Source organism: Leptodactylus fuscus, chromosome 4, assembly GCF_031893055.1.
Source record: "Leptodactylus fuscus isolate aLepFus1 chromosome 4, aLepFus1.hap2, whole genome shotgun sequence".
Classification (NCBI taxonomy): domain Eukaryota; kingdom Metazoa; phylum Chordata; class Amphibia; order Anura; family Leptodactylidae; genus Leptodactylus; species Leptodactylus fuscus.
In genome coordinates this window covers 192,612,720-192,631,048 of record NC_134268.1, presented here as the reverse complement: position 1 = coordinate 192,631,048, position 18,329 = coordinate 192,612,720, and the positions used below count along the sequence as shown (strand labels likewise).

General features: G+C 44.5%; 1 protein-coding gene across 2 annotated transcripts in view; it reads right to left on the bottom strand.

The window, feature by feature from the left end:
* The window catches only part of DNAJB6 (DnaJ heat shock protein family (Hsp40) member B6), a 58,995-nt gene extending 41,536 nt beyond the window's left edge, over positions 1-17,459 (bottom strand). Inside the window, exons 1-2 of one of the 2 annotated variants that reach the window (XM_075271547.1) lie at positions 17,369-17,459; positions 1,085-1,167 (exon numbers count right to left, since the gene is read on the bottom strand). In XM_075271547.1, the coding sequence (XP_075127648.1) occupies positions 1,085-1,149 (65 nt within the window). In that variant the 5' untranslated portion in view covers positions 1,150-1,167; positions 17,369-17,459. Of the gene's footprint in view, positions 1-1,084; positions 1,168-1,271; positions 1,427-17,368 lie in introns of those variants that run through there. The other variant, XM_075271548.1, reaches the window with a different exon arrangement.
* Positions 17,460-18,329: the final 870 nt, after the last annotated feature.

The following is an 18,329-nucleotide window of genomic DNA, read 5'->3' as shown; positions in this document are numbered from 1 at the left end:
ACCGGAAGCCAAATCTGGTGATGGCTTGTCCAGGGAGTAAAGGTCAAGAATACTGAAACCTGGGGCCACACGGTGGCTCAGTGGTTAGCACTGCAGCCTTGCAGCACTGGAGTCCTGGTGTTCAAATCCTGCCAAGGGCAGAAAACCATCTGCAAGGAGTTTGTATGTTCTCCCGGTGTTTGCATGGATTTCCATCCCATATTCCAAAGACATACTGATAGGGGAAAATGTACATTGTGAGCTCTATATGGGGCTCACAATCTACATTTAAAAAAAAAAAAAAAAAAGAATACTGAAACCTCAATCCAGATAATAGGCTTGTGCCAGGGTGCCGCCACATTATGCAGCCCCATCTGCACGCCAGGATGGGCTGCGACATTTGCAATTATATTTACTGATTAGCACTTGTAGACTTGTTACCAGAAACACAGTTTTTGCAAAATCACATGGATAATGACAAGTAGAAAATCAATAAATGACATACAAAAAGAGGGGGGGAAAAAAATCCCAAACACACACACACTGCTCCTTCCAGCATGCACCTAAACAGGCTCTCTCTCTACAGATAAACGAATAGAGGATGCTCAACTGTTGGCAACACATGGCCCTGTGTAAACAAGGATGTGCTGACGACAATGAGTGAAACTGTACGGGGGAGGGTATCAGACTGTGTAAGCAGCCAAGGCAAACAACTGTCTAGCAATATGTTATACACAAAAAGTTTTTTATATATATATATATATATATATATATATATATATATATATATATATACACACACACACACACACATACTGTATATATAGCAATTAAGCAGCATAAATATTGTCATTAGATCAAATATTTCAGACACGTACTGTGCCTCATTCAGCAAGTCAGCAGCCTAAAGAAGTTAAAGTGGAACACAGTGATCCATATAGAGGTGGTATAAAATTAGACACCATCTAGAGATACGACAATTATCCAGCACAAGCCGCTGTGATGAGAACGGTGCACCTAGTCTAGTTCTAAGCTCTCTGAATGTAAGAAGGTGTCAATAAATCTGTCCCATTGTTTGCTAATGAAATTGTCGAAAACTACTCACGCTTTTTTAATATCCTCTGGAGAGGCATTCCTGTGGACTCCCAACACTTGGTAATAGTCAACCATGATTTACGCGGAATAAGCCTGAGAACAGAATAAAAAAAAAAATAAGTTAACACTTTGTATATTCCAAAAAAAGAGTAACTACAAAGAGCGAGCAAACACATTGGTGCATAGGAGTAGTATACCTGGAAAGGAAGAAGAGACGTTCAGTAAAGAGAACATGTAAGTTTAGTATTAAATAAAATACAGTGTACAAAAGGAGTAAGTGAGAGCCATAGGGGGGTGCCCCGAGGAACAACAAAAATGTCAGCTGACTCTTCTTGCTAGAGTCCAGGAATGGTATTTTTAGAAGTGCTCGCTCACAGCAGTGCTGAGGGATTTCATTAAGTCATCCTGTGACCCGCTGTGTGCGATATGTGCCAATCTCTTCCAACCAACACCAGGAGAACGCGGCTGCCGGCCAGAAGTAGAAACACAGTTACGTTTACATGCCAGAGAGCGCCAAAGGAAATGCCTAAATCCAAGAGATCAGAGGGCCCTGATCTCCTCAAGAAAATGAATACAAGGGCCCCCTTTAAAAAAAATGGAGTCATTCTGGCATTTAGTACATAAATTTCATATTACATTATATATATATATATATATATATATATATATATATATATATATATATATATATATAGTGAATGTGCGGATTCCTACATAAGACTTCCTTGCAGTTGCCAATGTCTGCTAGATGTACAGTGGACGTGGCAACTTCATTTACCGTATTTTACAGACTATAAGGCGCACTGGACTATAAGGCGCATTGCCCATGAGCGCCTTATAGTCCGTCTCGGTTCATATATAAGGCGCACCGGACTATAAGGCGCAGTCCGGTGCGCATTATATGTTATTGAAAGCGGCGGCACCCAGACTTTGCCAGCGGCCGCTTAACCCCCCGCGTGCCAGCCGCTTCTATTGGAAGCGCTCGGCAGGCGAGGAGTTAAGGGGCTCTATCAGCAAAATCATGCTGATAGAGCCCAACCGTAAAAGTTACATTAAACTAACCCCCCCGTTTTAACATAAAACCCTGAAACAGAATGTGAAACTTACCGAACGGTGCAAGGCGGGCGGGCATTCAGGCCTCCTCTTCCTCCGATGTTCCGTCCTCCTCCTCCGGCGCTCGCGAACTGATAATGGCCTGGGCGCATGCGCAGTAGCCGTAGTAGAAGCATTATGATATTGCGCAGGCGCCCAGGCCATTATCAGTTAGCGAGCACCGGAGGAAGTGGTCAGGACATCGGAGGAAGAGGAGGCCTGAATGCCCGCCCGCCCACCCTGCACCGGTCGGTAAGTTTCACATTCTGTTTCAGGGTTTTATTTGGGGGGGGGGGGTGTTTAATATAACTTTTAAGGGTGCATTCACACTACGGAACGCCGGCGTGTATCACAGCCGTACACACCGGCGTTACAGCAGGGCTGCCGGACACTTCCCATTCATTTCTATGGGAGCCGGCATGCGAGCGCTCCCCATAGAAATGAATGGAAAAAAGCAGTCCATTCATTTCTATGGGGAGCGCTCGCATGCCGGCTCCCATAGAAATGAATGGGAAGTGTCCGGCAGCCCTGCTGTCACACCGGCGTGTACGGCTGTGATACACGCCGGCGTTCCGTAGTGTGAATGCACCCTTACGGTGCCTTTTATGTATGTATGGAAGCGGCACGCAGACTTTGCTGCCGCTTCCATCCATATATAAGGCGCACCGGACTATAAGGCGCACTTACGATTTCTGAGGAAATCGTAGGTTTTTATGTGCGCCTTATAGTCCGGAAAATACGGTATACATGGGGTTGGTGAGCAGGTGCAATATTCACGCGGTGCCAGATCTTACACCAAAGAGACCCAGCAGCAGTGTCACCTATCAGAGCCATCTCTGACCATAGGCACTTAACCCCTCATTCTGTTTTTCCCAGAATCAACACTTTAGGATTAGAGGTTGGACTTTGACACCCATGTCTTTAGCCATCTTATCTACTGCGTAAGCTGAAGACTGCATGGCCTTGTGTTAAAGGGGCGTGGCCACTCTGGAAAGGAAACTTGGACCAAACAGCATCAACCACCTTGATAAATCTGGTGCAGTGTAAGTTAAAGGAGTTTTCCGGGCAGAATTAATTAAAAAAAAAAAAAAATCTGAAAGCGCTATTGAACGGTTAATAAGTACACCCATATACCTTTAGCAGTATTTAGGGTCATTTCTGGTGTCTCTGGTTGCTGCTGCATTCTATCCCTTTGATTATGTGCTTTTATCTTTCTGCTGTGCAGCTGCTGCATCAACTCCCACTCACTCAGCTCACCCTGCTCCTCTCTCACTCAGATACAAAAACCCTCCGTCTCACTAGCATAGCTCCACCCACCCTGCATCACTAAGCCTAGCCCCTACCACCCTCACTATGTCCAGATCCCACCCATTACAAGCCCCTCCCACACTGCCTGTATCACAAGCCTAGTCCCTCTCATCCTCACTATGTCTATCCTACCCATTACAAGCCCCTCCCACCCTCACTGTCTATCAATCCTGCCCATTACTACCCCCGCCTCCCATGCTAACCTATTCCATTTACTGCTAGAAGACAGGGAGGATCCATCCCACAGGAAGGCTCCCTGCTGTGGGGCAGAGTGTTTGGTTTAGGGGTTAATTATCAGTTTATCCTGGACAATCCCTTTAATTTGCGCTCTCTAGCTTTTAGACAGTATCAGTAAATCTGACTCTGCATTGCTGGAATTTGCACCAATTGTTGCACCATGTTTGATAAACTTGGCACATCTACAAGTCTCACACTTGGTTCCTGAAAAGTTACTGCGCCCATTAGCTGGAGTGGGATTGTGACATTTTTCACTATATAAGAAGGCTCACTTGATAAATCTGGAGTACAAACCATGCCCGCCTTCCTAACAACTTAAGAATTAGAGAGTGGTGTAAAAATTTGAAATATCACAACATTTGGCATAAACATGTGCTGAAAGCCGCCAAAGACTAAGACCTTTTATCACTAGAATCGGTCACTTCTGACTCCCACCAAAACAGGGCGCTAACACTGCTAAATAGAGGTTATGGAAAGAGGTGCAAACATAGCAGTGTTTGCCTTCACTAATGAAGTATACCAAGGAAGCATCCAATAGACATCCAGAGGACATCAGATAAGGCTACAGGAGACGCCAAATACAGAGAGAAGGGAATTAAAGGATTTACAGAGATCTGGAAGACATTTCACAAGGTTTTTGTAAAAGGTGCATCACTAGGATGTAAAAAGAAACCCTCCCGAATGGAAAACTAATCTAAAGTTACCCACAAACTATAATGGGGTCCGCCAGGTTTCTGCTTTTCCTCTCCACATTTTTCAAGCGGAAAGGGGAACGGAATCCACGAACAGACTTCAAGCGCTGGTGTGAACCTAGCCTTAAGTAGTATGTAAAGTAGCCCTTAAAAAATTGGGGCAAATTTTGGCAATTCATTGTTAGAAACGTTGAGACATTTAATAACATGGCTGCATTTCTACTTGACATAAAACTCCCTCTTGTATCCTGATATGGATACTTATTCCCTATGCACAGGACAGGTGGCTTCCCCACTCACCAGGAAACCCCAACATACAATTGAAGAGGGTATGAGGGTTCACGTCACGGCCATAGAACAAGGCAATGGAAAGATTAGATGGCCAGGACAAAATATTTTTTTGATGCCCAGAGAGCAACAGGCGTCGATGACAAATATTAAAATTAGGAGTTGGACAAATGCTTTAATTCCCACACTCACAGTTTATAACCAAAAATATGTTTTAGCCTTCCCTTTATATATTTGGCAATTGTTAGATTCACTCTGGTTTTTAGCAAGAAAAAAAAATAAATAAATATGCTATGAGCAGATGTTAGTTGGAAGTCCACAGTACACATGGGCACTTGCTAATAATGCAGGAGACACTACGGTAAGGGCAGTCGTCAATAGAACTGCAAAAGGCCTGGAAAAAGTGGAGCAGAATATTACAAGTCAAACCCACTAAGTGAATGCATTCTGAAAATGCAGAAGAGACCTCGGCCTGATCCTGGCCGCACGTACATAAGCTGGTCGCACATACTGAAGACATGCCAGTCACACTCTGCATCCCTGGCTGCGGACAAAGGTAAGCCTTACAAGACATGCGGCTCAGACCCAGCCAGGAGAACATAATGAATAGAACGTGTGAAGGCAGACAGCAGAAAGTCATATGGCGGCCGTGCACTCGCCGCGCTGCACAAGAGATGTGCACGGAGAGCTGAAGGTCATGTTATGAGAATTCCAGCTCTCCCGCACACCCACACGTGCTATTTATATAGAGCGCTGCTCTGAATAGTAGGGAGAGCAAAATGCAGCGCCTGGTTATGAAGAGATTTCCTCTCCCATCAAAGGAGGATTCAATAACCACATCCACTTAGAGAGATCCCCCCCACCCAGGTAAATTGTACTGAAAGAGGCTTAAAGGGGGTTTAGAAGCCCAGACTATTAATCCTTAATTAATCCCAGCTCAATGGTGGTCTCAGGACCCCACTTCCCAGAGTGCTGCGGCTCCTTCAGACATCGGCCCACCTACCCAGCAGTGTTACAGGATGGAGTAGCCTGGTCCTGTTCATTTGAATGGGACAAAGCAGTAATATCCTGGACTTCTGCTACCAAGTAGATGGCATACAGGTGAACAGTGAGCTGCAACTCAAACAAAAGATGAGTGGGGGCCCCAAATATTGTTCCCCACTCCCCATCTACAACAGGAAAAAAAAACAAAAAACAGCTTTTCTGTAGAGTGGGGGCTTAGCCTAAAAGGGTTTTCCAGCCCCAAATCGCATTTTCAGGTTAGGTTATACAGGGGTAGGGAACGTACGGCTCTCCAGCTGTTGCAAAACTACAACTCCCAGCATGCATACTTGCTCTGCTGTTCTTGGAACTCCCATGGAAGTGAAAGGAGCATGTTGGGAGTTGTAGTTTCACAGCAGCTGGAGAGCCAAAGGTTCCCTACCCCTGGGTTATCAGTATGTAATCTGTAGGGATCCAAACACAGAGACCCCGCATAGACCAGCATGCTCAAGGTGCTGAAAACTGCTAATGAACAAAATGGCGCACGCAGCACTGGTCCTATCCAAATATTAGGAGTGGCGCAATAGCCCCATCCTCTGTATAGTGTTGGTCACAGTGAACTGCAGCGCTGCTCCTGACACCTGTATGTGCCACCTATCCATTAGCCACCCAGAAGATTCTAGAACAGATAAGTGCAATGTCCAGTTGTCAGACTCCAGGATCACATACTTGTGGATAGGTCACCAAAAGGATGGGGGGGGGGGGGAGAAGAGACACCATCCCAAAAGTAACATGGATTCCACCATTATGCAGACACTTCCTTCTTGTATTGACGCTACGAGAGGTCATGTGTATTTCTAGAAGCTGACAACGGGAGTCAGATGACAGACAAATGTCATAAATTACCACAATCTCCACAAAGTGACAAAAAGCAGCCCTTCCTCCTGACACCAGAATAGGACAGGGGCGCTGCGTACAGACCTGATAAGTGTGCATAGTGTAACTACTCCGCCTTATATAGGACTGGAACTCATTAATACGTTCGTTTAATAGATACATATTAAACAGTGCCAAAGATTTTATAGCAGCAGTAACATTAATGCAAGTCGTGGAACTGGTTTGAAAGCAAAGCTTGCAGGATCATGAAGTCATATATACCTGCAAGACAATGAAGCCCTAACTATATATACGCTGCCCTATATCACAGGAAGTGTCATACTCCGGTACAGTCATTTCTAGGGTTCTAGGTGTGGTGTCCACATACGATAGGAGTCTGCTCTTCCTGGGAACCAGCAGGGAGAAGACTCATAAGGCAGCTTATCCTCTGGGCATTGCTAAGAATGTGATGGAAATCTGCAAATGCCCCAAGATACAGTCTCGTAATCTTTACCATTACCATACACAAGGCTTGACGCTCTTAAAAGCTTACATACCCAAGCAGACTGATGCAAGAATGATAAAGCAATTTGTAATACAAATCTGATGGATTGGACAGACAGGGTTATTCCAAATGACAGAACTGCCATATTCACCGATCCGGTGGCCATGATCACACAGATCCTTGCAGGGGGATTTTCGAAGTGAAAAGCCAGGAGGGGGTTGAACGAAAGAAGAAGTACAAGAGCTTCCTATTTATTTACCATTACACTTAAAGCCAATTTTGGCTTTGACACAAAAAACCACAGCAAAGTCTGCAACAAGAAAAGCAGCTTCTCTGCAACGTGGAGCCTTACGCGTCACACTAGCGTTCAGGTTTCTGTTTTTCGGATCCGCTTGGGACATGAAAACCGTAAACCCAATCTGCTTAAAACACAGTTACCCATGGAAATCTTCAGACCCCATAGAGTGTAATGGGGTACGACAAGATTCTGTCTGAAAAATGCTGAGAAAAGGACTTCTCTCCGCAGTGTTCAAGCAGAATGGGGACCAACACTGAACACAGACAGAGTACTTGTTTGAGCCTATTTTCAGGATAGGTCATCAATTAAAGATCGGCATGGGTCAGACACATGGCTCCCCGGGGGTCAAGAGGTTGCATTGGAGTAAATGCTGCAGCCTCTTCTGTACTGACAGAGCACAATGGTAACCAATGAACATGACACAAACAGATGATCTGTGGATCCTCTAATGACTCTAATGTAGGTCCCAGAAAAGCCCTTAAGACTGAAGACCCACATTGTGGAAACGCAGGAATAAGCCAAAGCCAAGAATGGTTGCAAATGGAATAGGAACTATATAGAAAGCCTACACTTGTACCTGCTGCTAAATCCACTCCTGGCTTTGGCTCAAAAATCCACAGTAAAATTTACATCACGCCTAATTTTTCTCCACTGAGGATACAGCAGAAGCTGTACTGCATTTTTTTTTTTTATATTAACAACTTAACAAAAGTTAATCTAAAATGCAAGTTGAGCACACTTGATATTTGTATGGTGCACACAAGCTCCTTCACATGCTTGTCAGATATTACAATGCCTTAATATGGGCTTATAAATTCTCCACATCTAGATATGGTCTGCGGATTGCTAAGATAACATTTACAAGGCCTCTACTACATGGAGAAAAGAACACATTGTATGAGATTCATAGAAAACCACACAACCCAGCAGAGGACAGATGAAGGCACCCACTACTCAGAGAGGAGATGCCCTAAATTGGCAAATAAATGAATTGTAGGAAACAAAACCCTCTGACACCACCATAAACATCACATGGTCAGCCAGGCCAGCCAAAGGAATCAGGTTCAGCTGACATTTAGGTTATGTCTATGGCCACCTTGTCATTACCTGGTACCAAGGGTTATTGTCTAAAGCCAGTTCACATAATTCTAATGTATACGGCTAGGTTAAGACTTATGGAGACTTATCAAGTCATTTGCGCTCCACTGTGAGGGATCATGGGAAGAATATGCAAATCTGTCTCAGTCATGCAGCCTACTAGGGGGCGCTCCCTTTAACATCATGCCCAACCTTCCCAGAGGCCTTTGCTGCAATGATGTGGGATTTTACCAAGTCAGTCTCTCAGCAGAGGACAGCTGTTTCGATCTTATTGGATCTCTTCAGCCCGGCGATGAGAAGACTAACTTGGCAGAGGTGAGAGGTTTCAAACCAGGTTAAGGGGATATTGTCACTCCTTAGGGAAAGACCACCATGTAGGTATAGTCATTCTAATACATATGGGGGTCTTCTGGCTTTCCTCTGACTGCAGATGTTGTTTAAGAGAAAGTTTCGGGAAGATGAATATTAATATGTCTGGTTCTCAAAGAGATAAACCATCGCCAAAAAGGTATAGGCAGCAGCTTCCTACCTCTCCACATTCAGTACATACACGTTTGGCCAAGTATGCATATGTACAGGGGTCTCAAGATTTATAGTTAGCTGAAAAAGATATCTAATGTGTGGCCTGATATAAACGCACAAAGAAAAAAAAAAAAAAAAAAAAAAAAAAAACACACCCATCCCTCTATTAAAGAGGAGAATACCAAGCAGTTCCATAGAGACCAGACAATAAGTGAAGAGATAAACACAACCCTCCTGAGGACTCCGCCATACACAACACAAGCTATTGTCAGACAAAGACCTTAGACTAAGGGTTACCAATCTCATGGCACCTCCATGACAAGGAGGACTGAAAAGTTGGTCTCCCCTGACCAATAAACCCATAGCACATCATGGTCTAGCAATGTTCCCAGAAACCTCAGATTAAATATATAATTTTTATTTTATTATTTATTTTTTATTATGCATGTACTATTTAAAGGGAGTGTCACCAGAGTTGACCATATGAGACTTTCCAAAGTCCAGGAAGTGATGCTGAAGCCTCGCCCTGAGTTTTTGAGATACCATCATGATTCGCACCATTGGAGCAAGTCATGACACATCATGGTGAGACTTCAGTATCACTTTCTGGCCCAAGGGAGATTGAGTTGGCGTCTGGACCTATTTTGGGGACCACTGCTACCTGTGATTGGCTGTAGAAGTCAACTGGGACAAACAGAGCTGGCGCCACTGGAATTATAGGCCCAGGGAGAAGTAAATCCAGTCAGGACACCCCTTTAAGCCCTGATCAGGTGTTCCTTATAATACAGCAACACTGTCAAACTCTTACAAAAGAAAGGCAAACAGAGTTCTGCCTGCTCAAAGAGGCAAAGCAGTAAGCATATACAAGGAAACCATTGTGAGAGGCTTCATCTGCTCCTACACTATGCTCCTCTGGGGCGTTATACATGGAGACATTGCACAGGGATAGTGTTGGGCACTGGGGATCTAGTAATAGTATCAAAACAATCGGGGGGGGGGGAATATACGCCCATCTATGACATACATATCCTAGAGAGTGGATTTATTAAGCTTGGCAGGTCATTAGGACTAGTATACTATATGCCACGTCAGTAGAGCTGTGTGCCAAAACCAGCAACTTTTCACATCTTATGACACAAAACTGGCACAGAAGGCCCAATAAGTCAGCGCCCGTGTGATTACATACAGCATCATCTGCAGGTTGCTGTTGCTTTTCCTCTTCTCCCAGCGTTACAATTGTTTGTATCGAAAAAGAGAGAACGAGATCTGATCCACATCAATGAACTGACAACAGCCAAAACACAGCAGCACCAAGTAAAAAGGTAGTTTACACCATAAAGAGGGTTTTCAAGGTAGCAACTTGACATCCAGTACGGTCACTATTCACAATATAGATGAAAAAGAGTACGACCGCACAGAACAGGGGTCCCATGTACACCCCCCTACACACACACAGTTGCTCAATGGGACAGTCAGAGATGGACAAGTGCTGTCCTCTGCTAGAGACTGAATAGTAGATAGAAATACACAACAACCAATCCACTCAAATAGGGACAAGGAAACGTTCTCGTGACTGGTGGAGGTTCCTCACCAACAAGACACTACTCTGTTTGGCTGAGGGTGCATGTGTTCTCTATGTGGAGAAAGGACTAAGCCATTTTTGAGCACCTATATAGGCTTATGGCACTGAGGGTGCTGAAATAAAACAGTGTGATACATGCCTGCACTGAACATCTCCATTAATATCTCATATCAGATACCTGCGACTTTGGCTGACAGAACTCTGCATGGCCAGCTTCTCCATTGTCTACAATAGCAGACGTCCTGCAGGATAGTGGATGATGATGGCAGTGATAAGACAGATTATAGTCACTGCCGCTATGTCAGGCATGTCAGCAATGATATACATAAATTACAGCTAATAGCTTCACGTGTGCCCAAAGTAAACCTACAAACGGTACACACTGCAAACTAGAAAGGAATGAAAATCTTCCATGGAGCAGTAAAGTGGTACAGATCACTGAATCCAATGACAGCGGTAATCTGGAAACATGCTATAAACCCCTTCTTACCATCTGCTTGTCCCCTACTGCGCCCTATGCCAACTTGTATGCAGAGTATGCAGGGAAACAGCTGACTGCAGCCTCCCCTCCTCTGGTGCAAGGAAATAACAGATCCCGTCATGTAACCCACACACAACATACAGAAGCCAAGGAGAAATAAGGAATGCCCATCACTGGCCACACGTAATAAGATACAGAAATACTGGAAATGCACCAGACAACTAAACAATGAGACTAATAGTATCCAAGTGTGAAGGAAAACTCAGCAGGATACCATGAGGAAACCAAATACCACATAACCAGGCATTCCTCAGTCCATATGTGACACTTCACAGTCTATTAGAGGTATTTCCACCCATAGGCACCATTTTTGTTTCCAGTCTGCAGCTATTCTAACTAGGAGGTTAATAGAAGGCTGACCATGCACATTAGATAGCATTCAGCCAAATTCCTCCCAACCACCCCCTTATACCAATGCCCTCTGGGCACTGCTTGGCTAGTATGTATTCTGGGTGTGGAGAGGAAAATAACTCTAGGGGTGGCTTATCTCCCATCAGCATAAAAGATCAGGCATATTGAAATCCACCTGCCTGATCCTTCTTTCTCCCCAACATTTGCCATTGAAGGAGCCAGAGGCATGACAGGAAATGTTTGTGTATGTGTAGAATAGAATATACATATTTATGAGTCTGTCTGTCCTTTATGTGTGACCAAATGACTGGACCGATCATCAAAATTGGCACACAGGTACATTAAGTGACCGGGAAGGTTTTAGACCAGATCTCAGCTCTCTAGAACGTACCGTTCCTGAAATACAGTAATCCCAAACAATGAACTGCATTAGCCAATACAAGCCTGCAAGTCTTTCACTCATTCTAAATGCCATACACACGGTCACATGTCCCTTATCAGCCAATAGAAGCTCGCAGGCGCTTAGTCTCCACATGCACACACCTTTACTCCAGGTTTCCATAACAACTGATTGCAGTTTTAACACCGATATCCAAACTGAGATACACATGATGCTTACGGACCAATGGAAACTTTCAAGTTCTTCAGTCTTCACATACACACAGCTTTACACCAGGTTTCCATAGTAACAAACCTAGTCTTATAGGACCACTACACAAATAAATGAAATATTCCTGTGCGAAGCCGGGTCCTTCTGCTAAATATAATAAAAAAATTTATATATATATATATATATATATATATATATATATATATATATATATATATACATATATATACACACACACACTTTGCAATAGTGACACTTGTACTGTACTGCTGGCGGCCTAGACACGTCATGATAGCAACACTGTACACAACACAATGAATGCGGCTTCTCTGCCAAACCCCGGTGCCTGGTGGAGGGGGCTGTAATCCATCACTGGAGACTGTAATAATCCATGACATTTCTATGTCAACTCACTCCCAGTCATTTCAACTGCCATAAAGCGCACAACTTGCTGTGCTGTTGTGGATATACAGAATATTGTGGCCATCCAATACAGCCATTACCCGGGAAGGTTATAAGAGTACAAATAAAAAGTCATACCAAAGGGAGAAAACCAAGCAGAGGTGTATAAAAACTACAGCATAAGCATACAGCATCTGCCTTAGCAACCAACCACAGCAGACCTTTCATTTTTGGCAGACAGATTTCATGAATTTCAGCCTTTATTTCTCTGAGCTCCTCTATGCAGTATCTACACACAAAGCCCTGCCCATCCGTATTATAATTGGCAGGGGGTATCACAGGAACATCAGGTAAACATCTGATCAAAAGGGGAAACCTGAAGCACCTAGGCACCGATGCAAAGTCTGTAATAGGGCCCCTTGCACTATTTAGAACAGTAGGATAGGAGCCATCTGCGGGCGCCTTAGGGTTAAAGATCAGTAGTAAATTCTACTGCCGCGGATCACTACCCCCACATCACAGCTACATCCCTGCATCTGCTGATGCAGAGTCAAACTGTAGTGACCCCAATAATCACAAGAACAGGGGTCCCAGAGTCCAAGTTTACTTTTTCTGACCTGATGGAGAGCAGAGGTCACACATTTGTAGTTTGGCTAACAGAAGCGACCAAACTATGAAGGCAACTCAGTTTTGAGTCGACTGGTATAGGAGGGGTGTACTCCACCCACAAACACATGCTTTTTCTGACTTTACTGGAGAAAACATTTTGGAAAACTTCACTTTTTTTGCAGCAGTAAGTGGGTCACTGTCAAGGTCTAAGCACAGAACAAAGATCACAAGCAATAACACATATGGTATAAGTTATCGATGAAGACATCAAAAACCATGTAGCCACCATACACACACAAAATCTATTGCACAATAAAGCACATTTTGAAACGGAAAGCCTTTTTTTCCCCACCATCACAGTACACAAAAGAATGCAGATTTGTGCACATAGTAGATTTAGTTACACAAATTTCTGTACATGAAAGTTAGTTCCAATGATCAGGAAAGTTATCCGGGCGAAAATGGACGACCCTATTAATGTTTAAATCAGCTGCGGGCAAGAAAAAAAAAAACAAAACAAAAAACAAAACAACGTATTCACCTGTCCCGTTGCTCCAGTGTTCTCCTGCAGGTGTCATCCAGAGTTGTGCTGAAGTCAATGACTGGTCTCAGCGGTCACATGATATCCAAGGCCAATCAGTGAAGGGCCCAACGTCACTATCTCCGACATCACCAGTCCTCTGTCTGAGGCCAATCAGTGGCTTCAGCACAACTCTGGAAGAGACCAACCGGAGAAGAAGAAACGGGAGGCAAAGGAGGACACTGGGGCAGCAGGGATAAGAGCATATGCATTTTTTTTCACTGCCCCTCCCCAGCTGATTTAAACATGTTTTGCCCGGACAATCCCTTTAAGTGCTTATTCACATGTCTGCTAACATGATGTCGGTTTAAGCCCCACACCGGATGCAAGCCCATTTATTCCACTACCGAGACGTTTTCTAGTCTATGGGTCTTTGTGACGTCTGGAGGAAAAAAGTTTTTTTAATAAGCCATCACACATACGATTACGCTGTTCGTGTGAATATAGGCCAACAGCTTTTGTCTGTGGTTTGCAGGGACGCCACAAATAAAATAAACAGCTTAATGAAAAAAAGGCTTCAAGGAAAATACCACGAATCTAAACGTGTGATTCCAGCTTAAGGGATATAATAGCACAATAGGCTACACTTCTGAGAAAACGCACACACCCAGTGATTACATACAAAAATCCATTGATTTCTTTTCTGTCAGACATAAAAACTAGGAAACTAGGTAGACATTGCTACTCTGTCCACTACAAACAGCAGGCTTAACTAGATTAAGTTGCATGTAAAACATATGGCATCAGCTTGCATCCGATTGTAGCAAATCCATTGCAGAGATCTGAGAAACAGCTGGCAGCAATGCTGTGTGATAGTGAGCACATACTCAGGCCCTGCTCACATCTGTGTTCGGGTTTCCATTTGAGGAGTTCGCTTAGAGACCCCCCGAATGAAAACCTATCCACAAAAAGAAAAAAGTTGTTACCTTAAGGAAACCGGCAGACCCCATAGACTTGAATGGAGTCTGTGTGGCTCCCACACGAAAAATGCGGAGAGAAAATTTCTTCTTGCAGAGAGGGGAAGAGAAGGCCGAACGCAGAAACCAGGCCTTACCCTGCTAACCAATAAGAAGCAATGGAAGAAGAATGTTATGACCAGACTACAAAGACAACATTTATTTTACCCTGACTTTATTGGAACATGGATAACCTATAACTCAAGAACAACCACAACACCTTACTTTTAAGACTGGTCTTACACGGCCGTAATGTAAGTCCGCAACTGAGGGTTTTCAATTGTGGACACATTATATTCAATGAGGCCTCTTACACCACCAGATATTTTATCCGTGGTGTGGCCGGGCCGCAACCGTGGTCTGCAATTTATAGACCAACAAGTCCGTAATGGCCGTGAATTGCGGCACTGCACGGACTCGCCAATAGAACTCTAAGGGCGAGTGCAGCAGGACACGGACATCTGCGGAGTCTATGTTGCCGATCAGCAGCTTGCAGACCGTACATTCAATACAGTCGTGTAAGACCAGCCTTTGTCTGAATTCTGAAGTATCGTCTTTTTACAGTGACCGCTCAAACGATAACAACGATAAAACCGCTACAGCCCCATCACCAGTGACCAATATACACTGACAAACATGAGGCTACTCCAAATACTATTACTTTATAGCTATGTCCATGCTGTTTTATACTACAAATCGCATGCAAAGTCTGCACAAATTACAGACAGATTTGTTGCAGTACAATTCACACTATGAAAACACACACTTCACACTTTTGAAAAGAGATAAATCTGCAGCCCAAACTGACTGTAGGCCCCACGTTTCAGAAAAACTGTTTTGTTGTAGATTTTGCTGCGTTTTTTGAGCCAAAGTCAGGACTGGATTGAGCAGAAGTATAAGAACTTCTTATATATTTCCCCATTCTTATTGTAGCCACTCTTTTTGCCTATCAGTATGTCTTTGTAGAATGGGAGGAAATCCATGCAAACATGGGGAAAACAAACTCCGTGCAGATGTTGTTCCTGGCAGGATTCGAACGCAGGACTTCAGCGCTGCAAGGCTGAAGTACTAACCACTGAGCCACCGTGTTGCCCCATTATTGTAACCATTCTTGGCTTTGGCTAAAAAAAAAAAAAACGCAGCAAAATCCACACAAAACAAAAGGCTGGGTTTTTGCAACGTGAGGCCTCAGCCTCAAAGGAGCTGTGCCATCTCAGCAAGTTATCCCCCACCCACATACAATACCTTGCACATGTCCAGTGCTCCCATTGGAATGAACAGAAGATGCACGACTGCCTGACCACTATTCTGTTCAAAACAGAAGACCCGGCTCTCCTTATCCCAACTGGTCGGACCCCCTAAACTGCACGTTCTCTCCTAATCTGTAAATAGGGGATTGCTTGCACAGTTGGCACAATCCCTGCGTCACAGGTCAATTTTGGCTACACACTTCTCCATCTGTCATGAGAACCCACTATATCAACCCAGCCTGCAGAAAGATAGGTTAGGCCTCATGCACATGGCCAGACTTCTTATCCACAATGGCAGATAAAAATAAAAAACATTGGATGGGCCTGTACACATGATTTTTCAGCTGTGTGTCCGTAGCCTATACCAGGACTGCAAACTACAATGCATGTTGTATTCTTGTCTGCATTTGGGGAGGGTCATACAAGTCTCTCTGCGAACCTTAGATTATAGATGATATACTGATGCTATGCAGACAGTGAACACACTATGCTTATGTGCACAACGCCTTAGGATCACCTGAATAAAACTCTGCTCTAGTTGCTCCATAGAGCACAGAAACATATGGAAAGGAACAAAAAAAAAAAATCCATAAGCTATCTGCCCCATATGGATGGACACTAATCTCTGCTCCTAAATAAAGTATTACTCATGAGATATACCGTGAAGTCACATGACACCGACAACACGTTTAGTCCATGTGATACATTACTATGATAATGACGGCAAACAAACCTCATCGACTTATAAAACGGGGCTGTTGCTTTCCGCCATGTTACTAGAAACATAGCGTGCCATACAGTGTCATGTTATTGCAACGTAATCTGTCAAACATATGTGAACAGAGCCTTATCTGTAGGCGAGACTGTCTCTAGACAGCACAGCTATGCAAGATAAAGCAGATAAAGGAGAATTTCACACGCACGTATGTCAGAAAACTGGAACGTATACTAAATTAATTAATAAAAATCAGACAAGTCTCTAATGGTGGATCACATGGGCCGCAGGATAACAGCTGCCAGCGACGGACAAGGCGTCTATACAAGGGATTAATAAATATCCATCCGTGACCAAAGCGTCCAGACGTGAGGACATTACAGATAACGCACCAGCGCAGCGCCTGCGATTGGCCATAGGGGTCACATGACATAACATACAATGGACACAGCAACAAAGCACAATACGAGATAGAAGATTGTTATACAGTATATTAGTATAAGGTATATCAGTATGTACAAGCAGCATCAGCCAGGCAGCCTACAGACTAACAATCACATGCTGAGGCCCTAGGCATGCTGGGCCTTGTAGTCCTATGCTGCCTGTATAGAGTGCACACAGCCCCCTCCTCACTGCCTGCTCTGCGCAGCCCCCTCGCCTTTCTTCTGACGCCCCCCTCCTGTCTGCTATGACGGCTCCGTATAAGCCAGGGCCTGACGGTGATAACACAGCGCCCCGGAGCGGCCACCTGCCCACCTATCCCCCGGTGCCATCCAGCCCACACCCGGCCCAGCTCCTCACCTCCGCCCGCACTGATCACCTCACGCTCGGCTCGCCGGTGTCTGCTGCCTCAGACGCAGTTAACAACCCAGCACCGGAAGTGTGCGTTACTAACGCGAGTTTTGGTAGAACGTCACTTCCGGTCTCGCTGTTGCCCCCGGTGATAAGAGAAGAATTTTCTGGAAAGGTCTAGAGCAGTGGTGGTGGAAGGAGAGGCTGTGACATGGGGGTATATAGTTATATACTGGGGGTGGCAGTGTATACTGAGGGGAGTGAGGTGACCTTGTCATAGAGGACCAAGTATAAAGGGGACCCCCCCATCACCTGCAGTGGTAGCATGGCATTACATGGCGCCATAATGGCCAATGTCTTGGGACAGCAAACAATGCTGGAGTACAGTGCATGGTTTTTACACTATAGTTAGGGGGCGTTCACACTAGCATTGGTGACCGTCAATATTGTCCGCTATAACATTTTCGCAACGGACGCTAGCTGAACCGTCAGAAATCCCTTAACATTTCCATTCATTTCAGTGGGAGATCCCCGAACGGAATGCAAGAGCTGTGACGTAAAAGAGCACGGATACCATTATAGTCTATGGGGTGCATGAGCCTTTACAGCACAGCGCTTGCAATTGCGTTTGTATTCCGTTTGTGGGGTCTCCATGCGGACTCTCCCCGGACAGAATACAAAAGCAGATGTAAACAGGGCATAACGGGCACTAAGGAGGCATTCATACCAGCGTCTGCTGTCTGCCCAGGGGATTCTGTCATAATCCCTGGAGAAACTGGATAGGGGACGGCTTCCCGGCGGTCAGTTTTAAAACCTATTCATTTGAATGGGTTTTAAAGCAAAACCACCAGTGTCCATATGCAGTCTCTCTGCGGGGAAACCGTTTTTTTGGACGGACACAAAGTCCTGCATGCCCATCTTTGTGTCCATGCAAAAAAAACAAGTGCAGGGGCTGCATACAGACATCGGT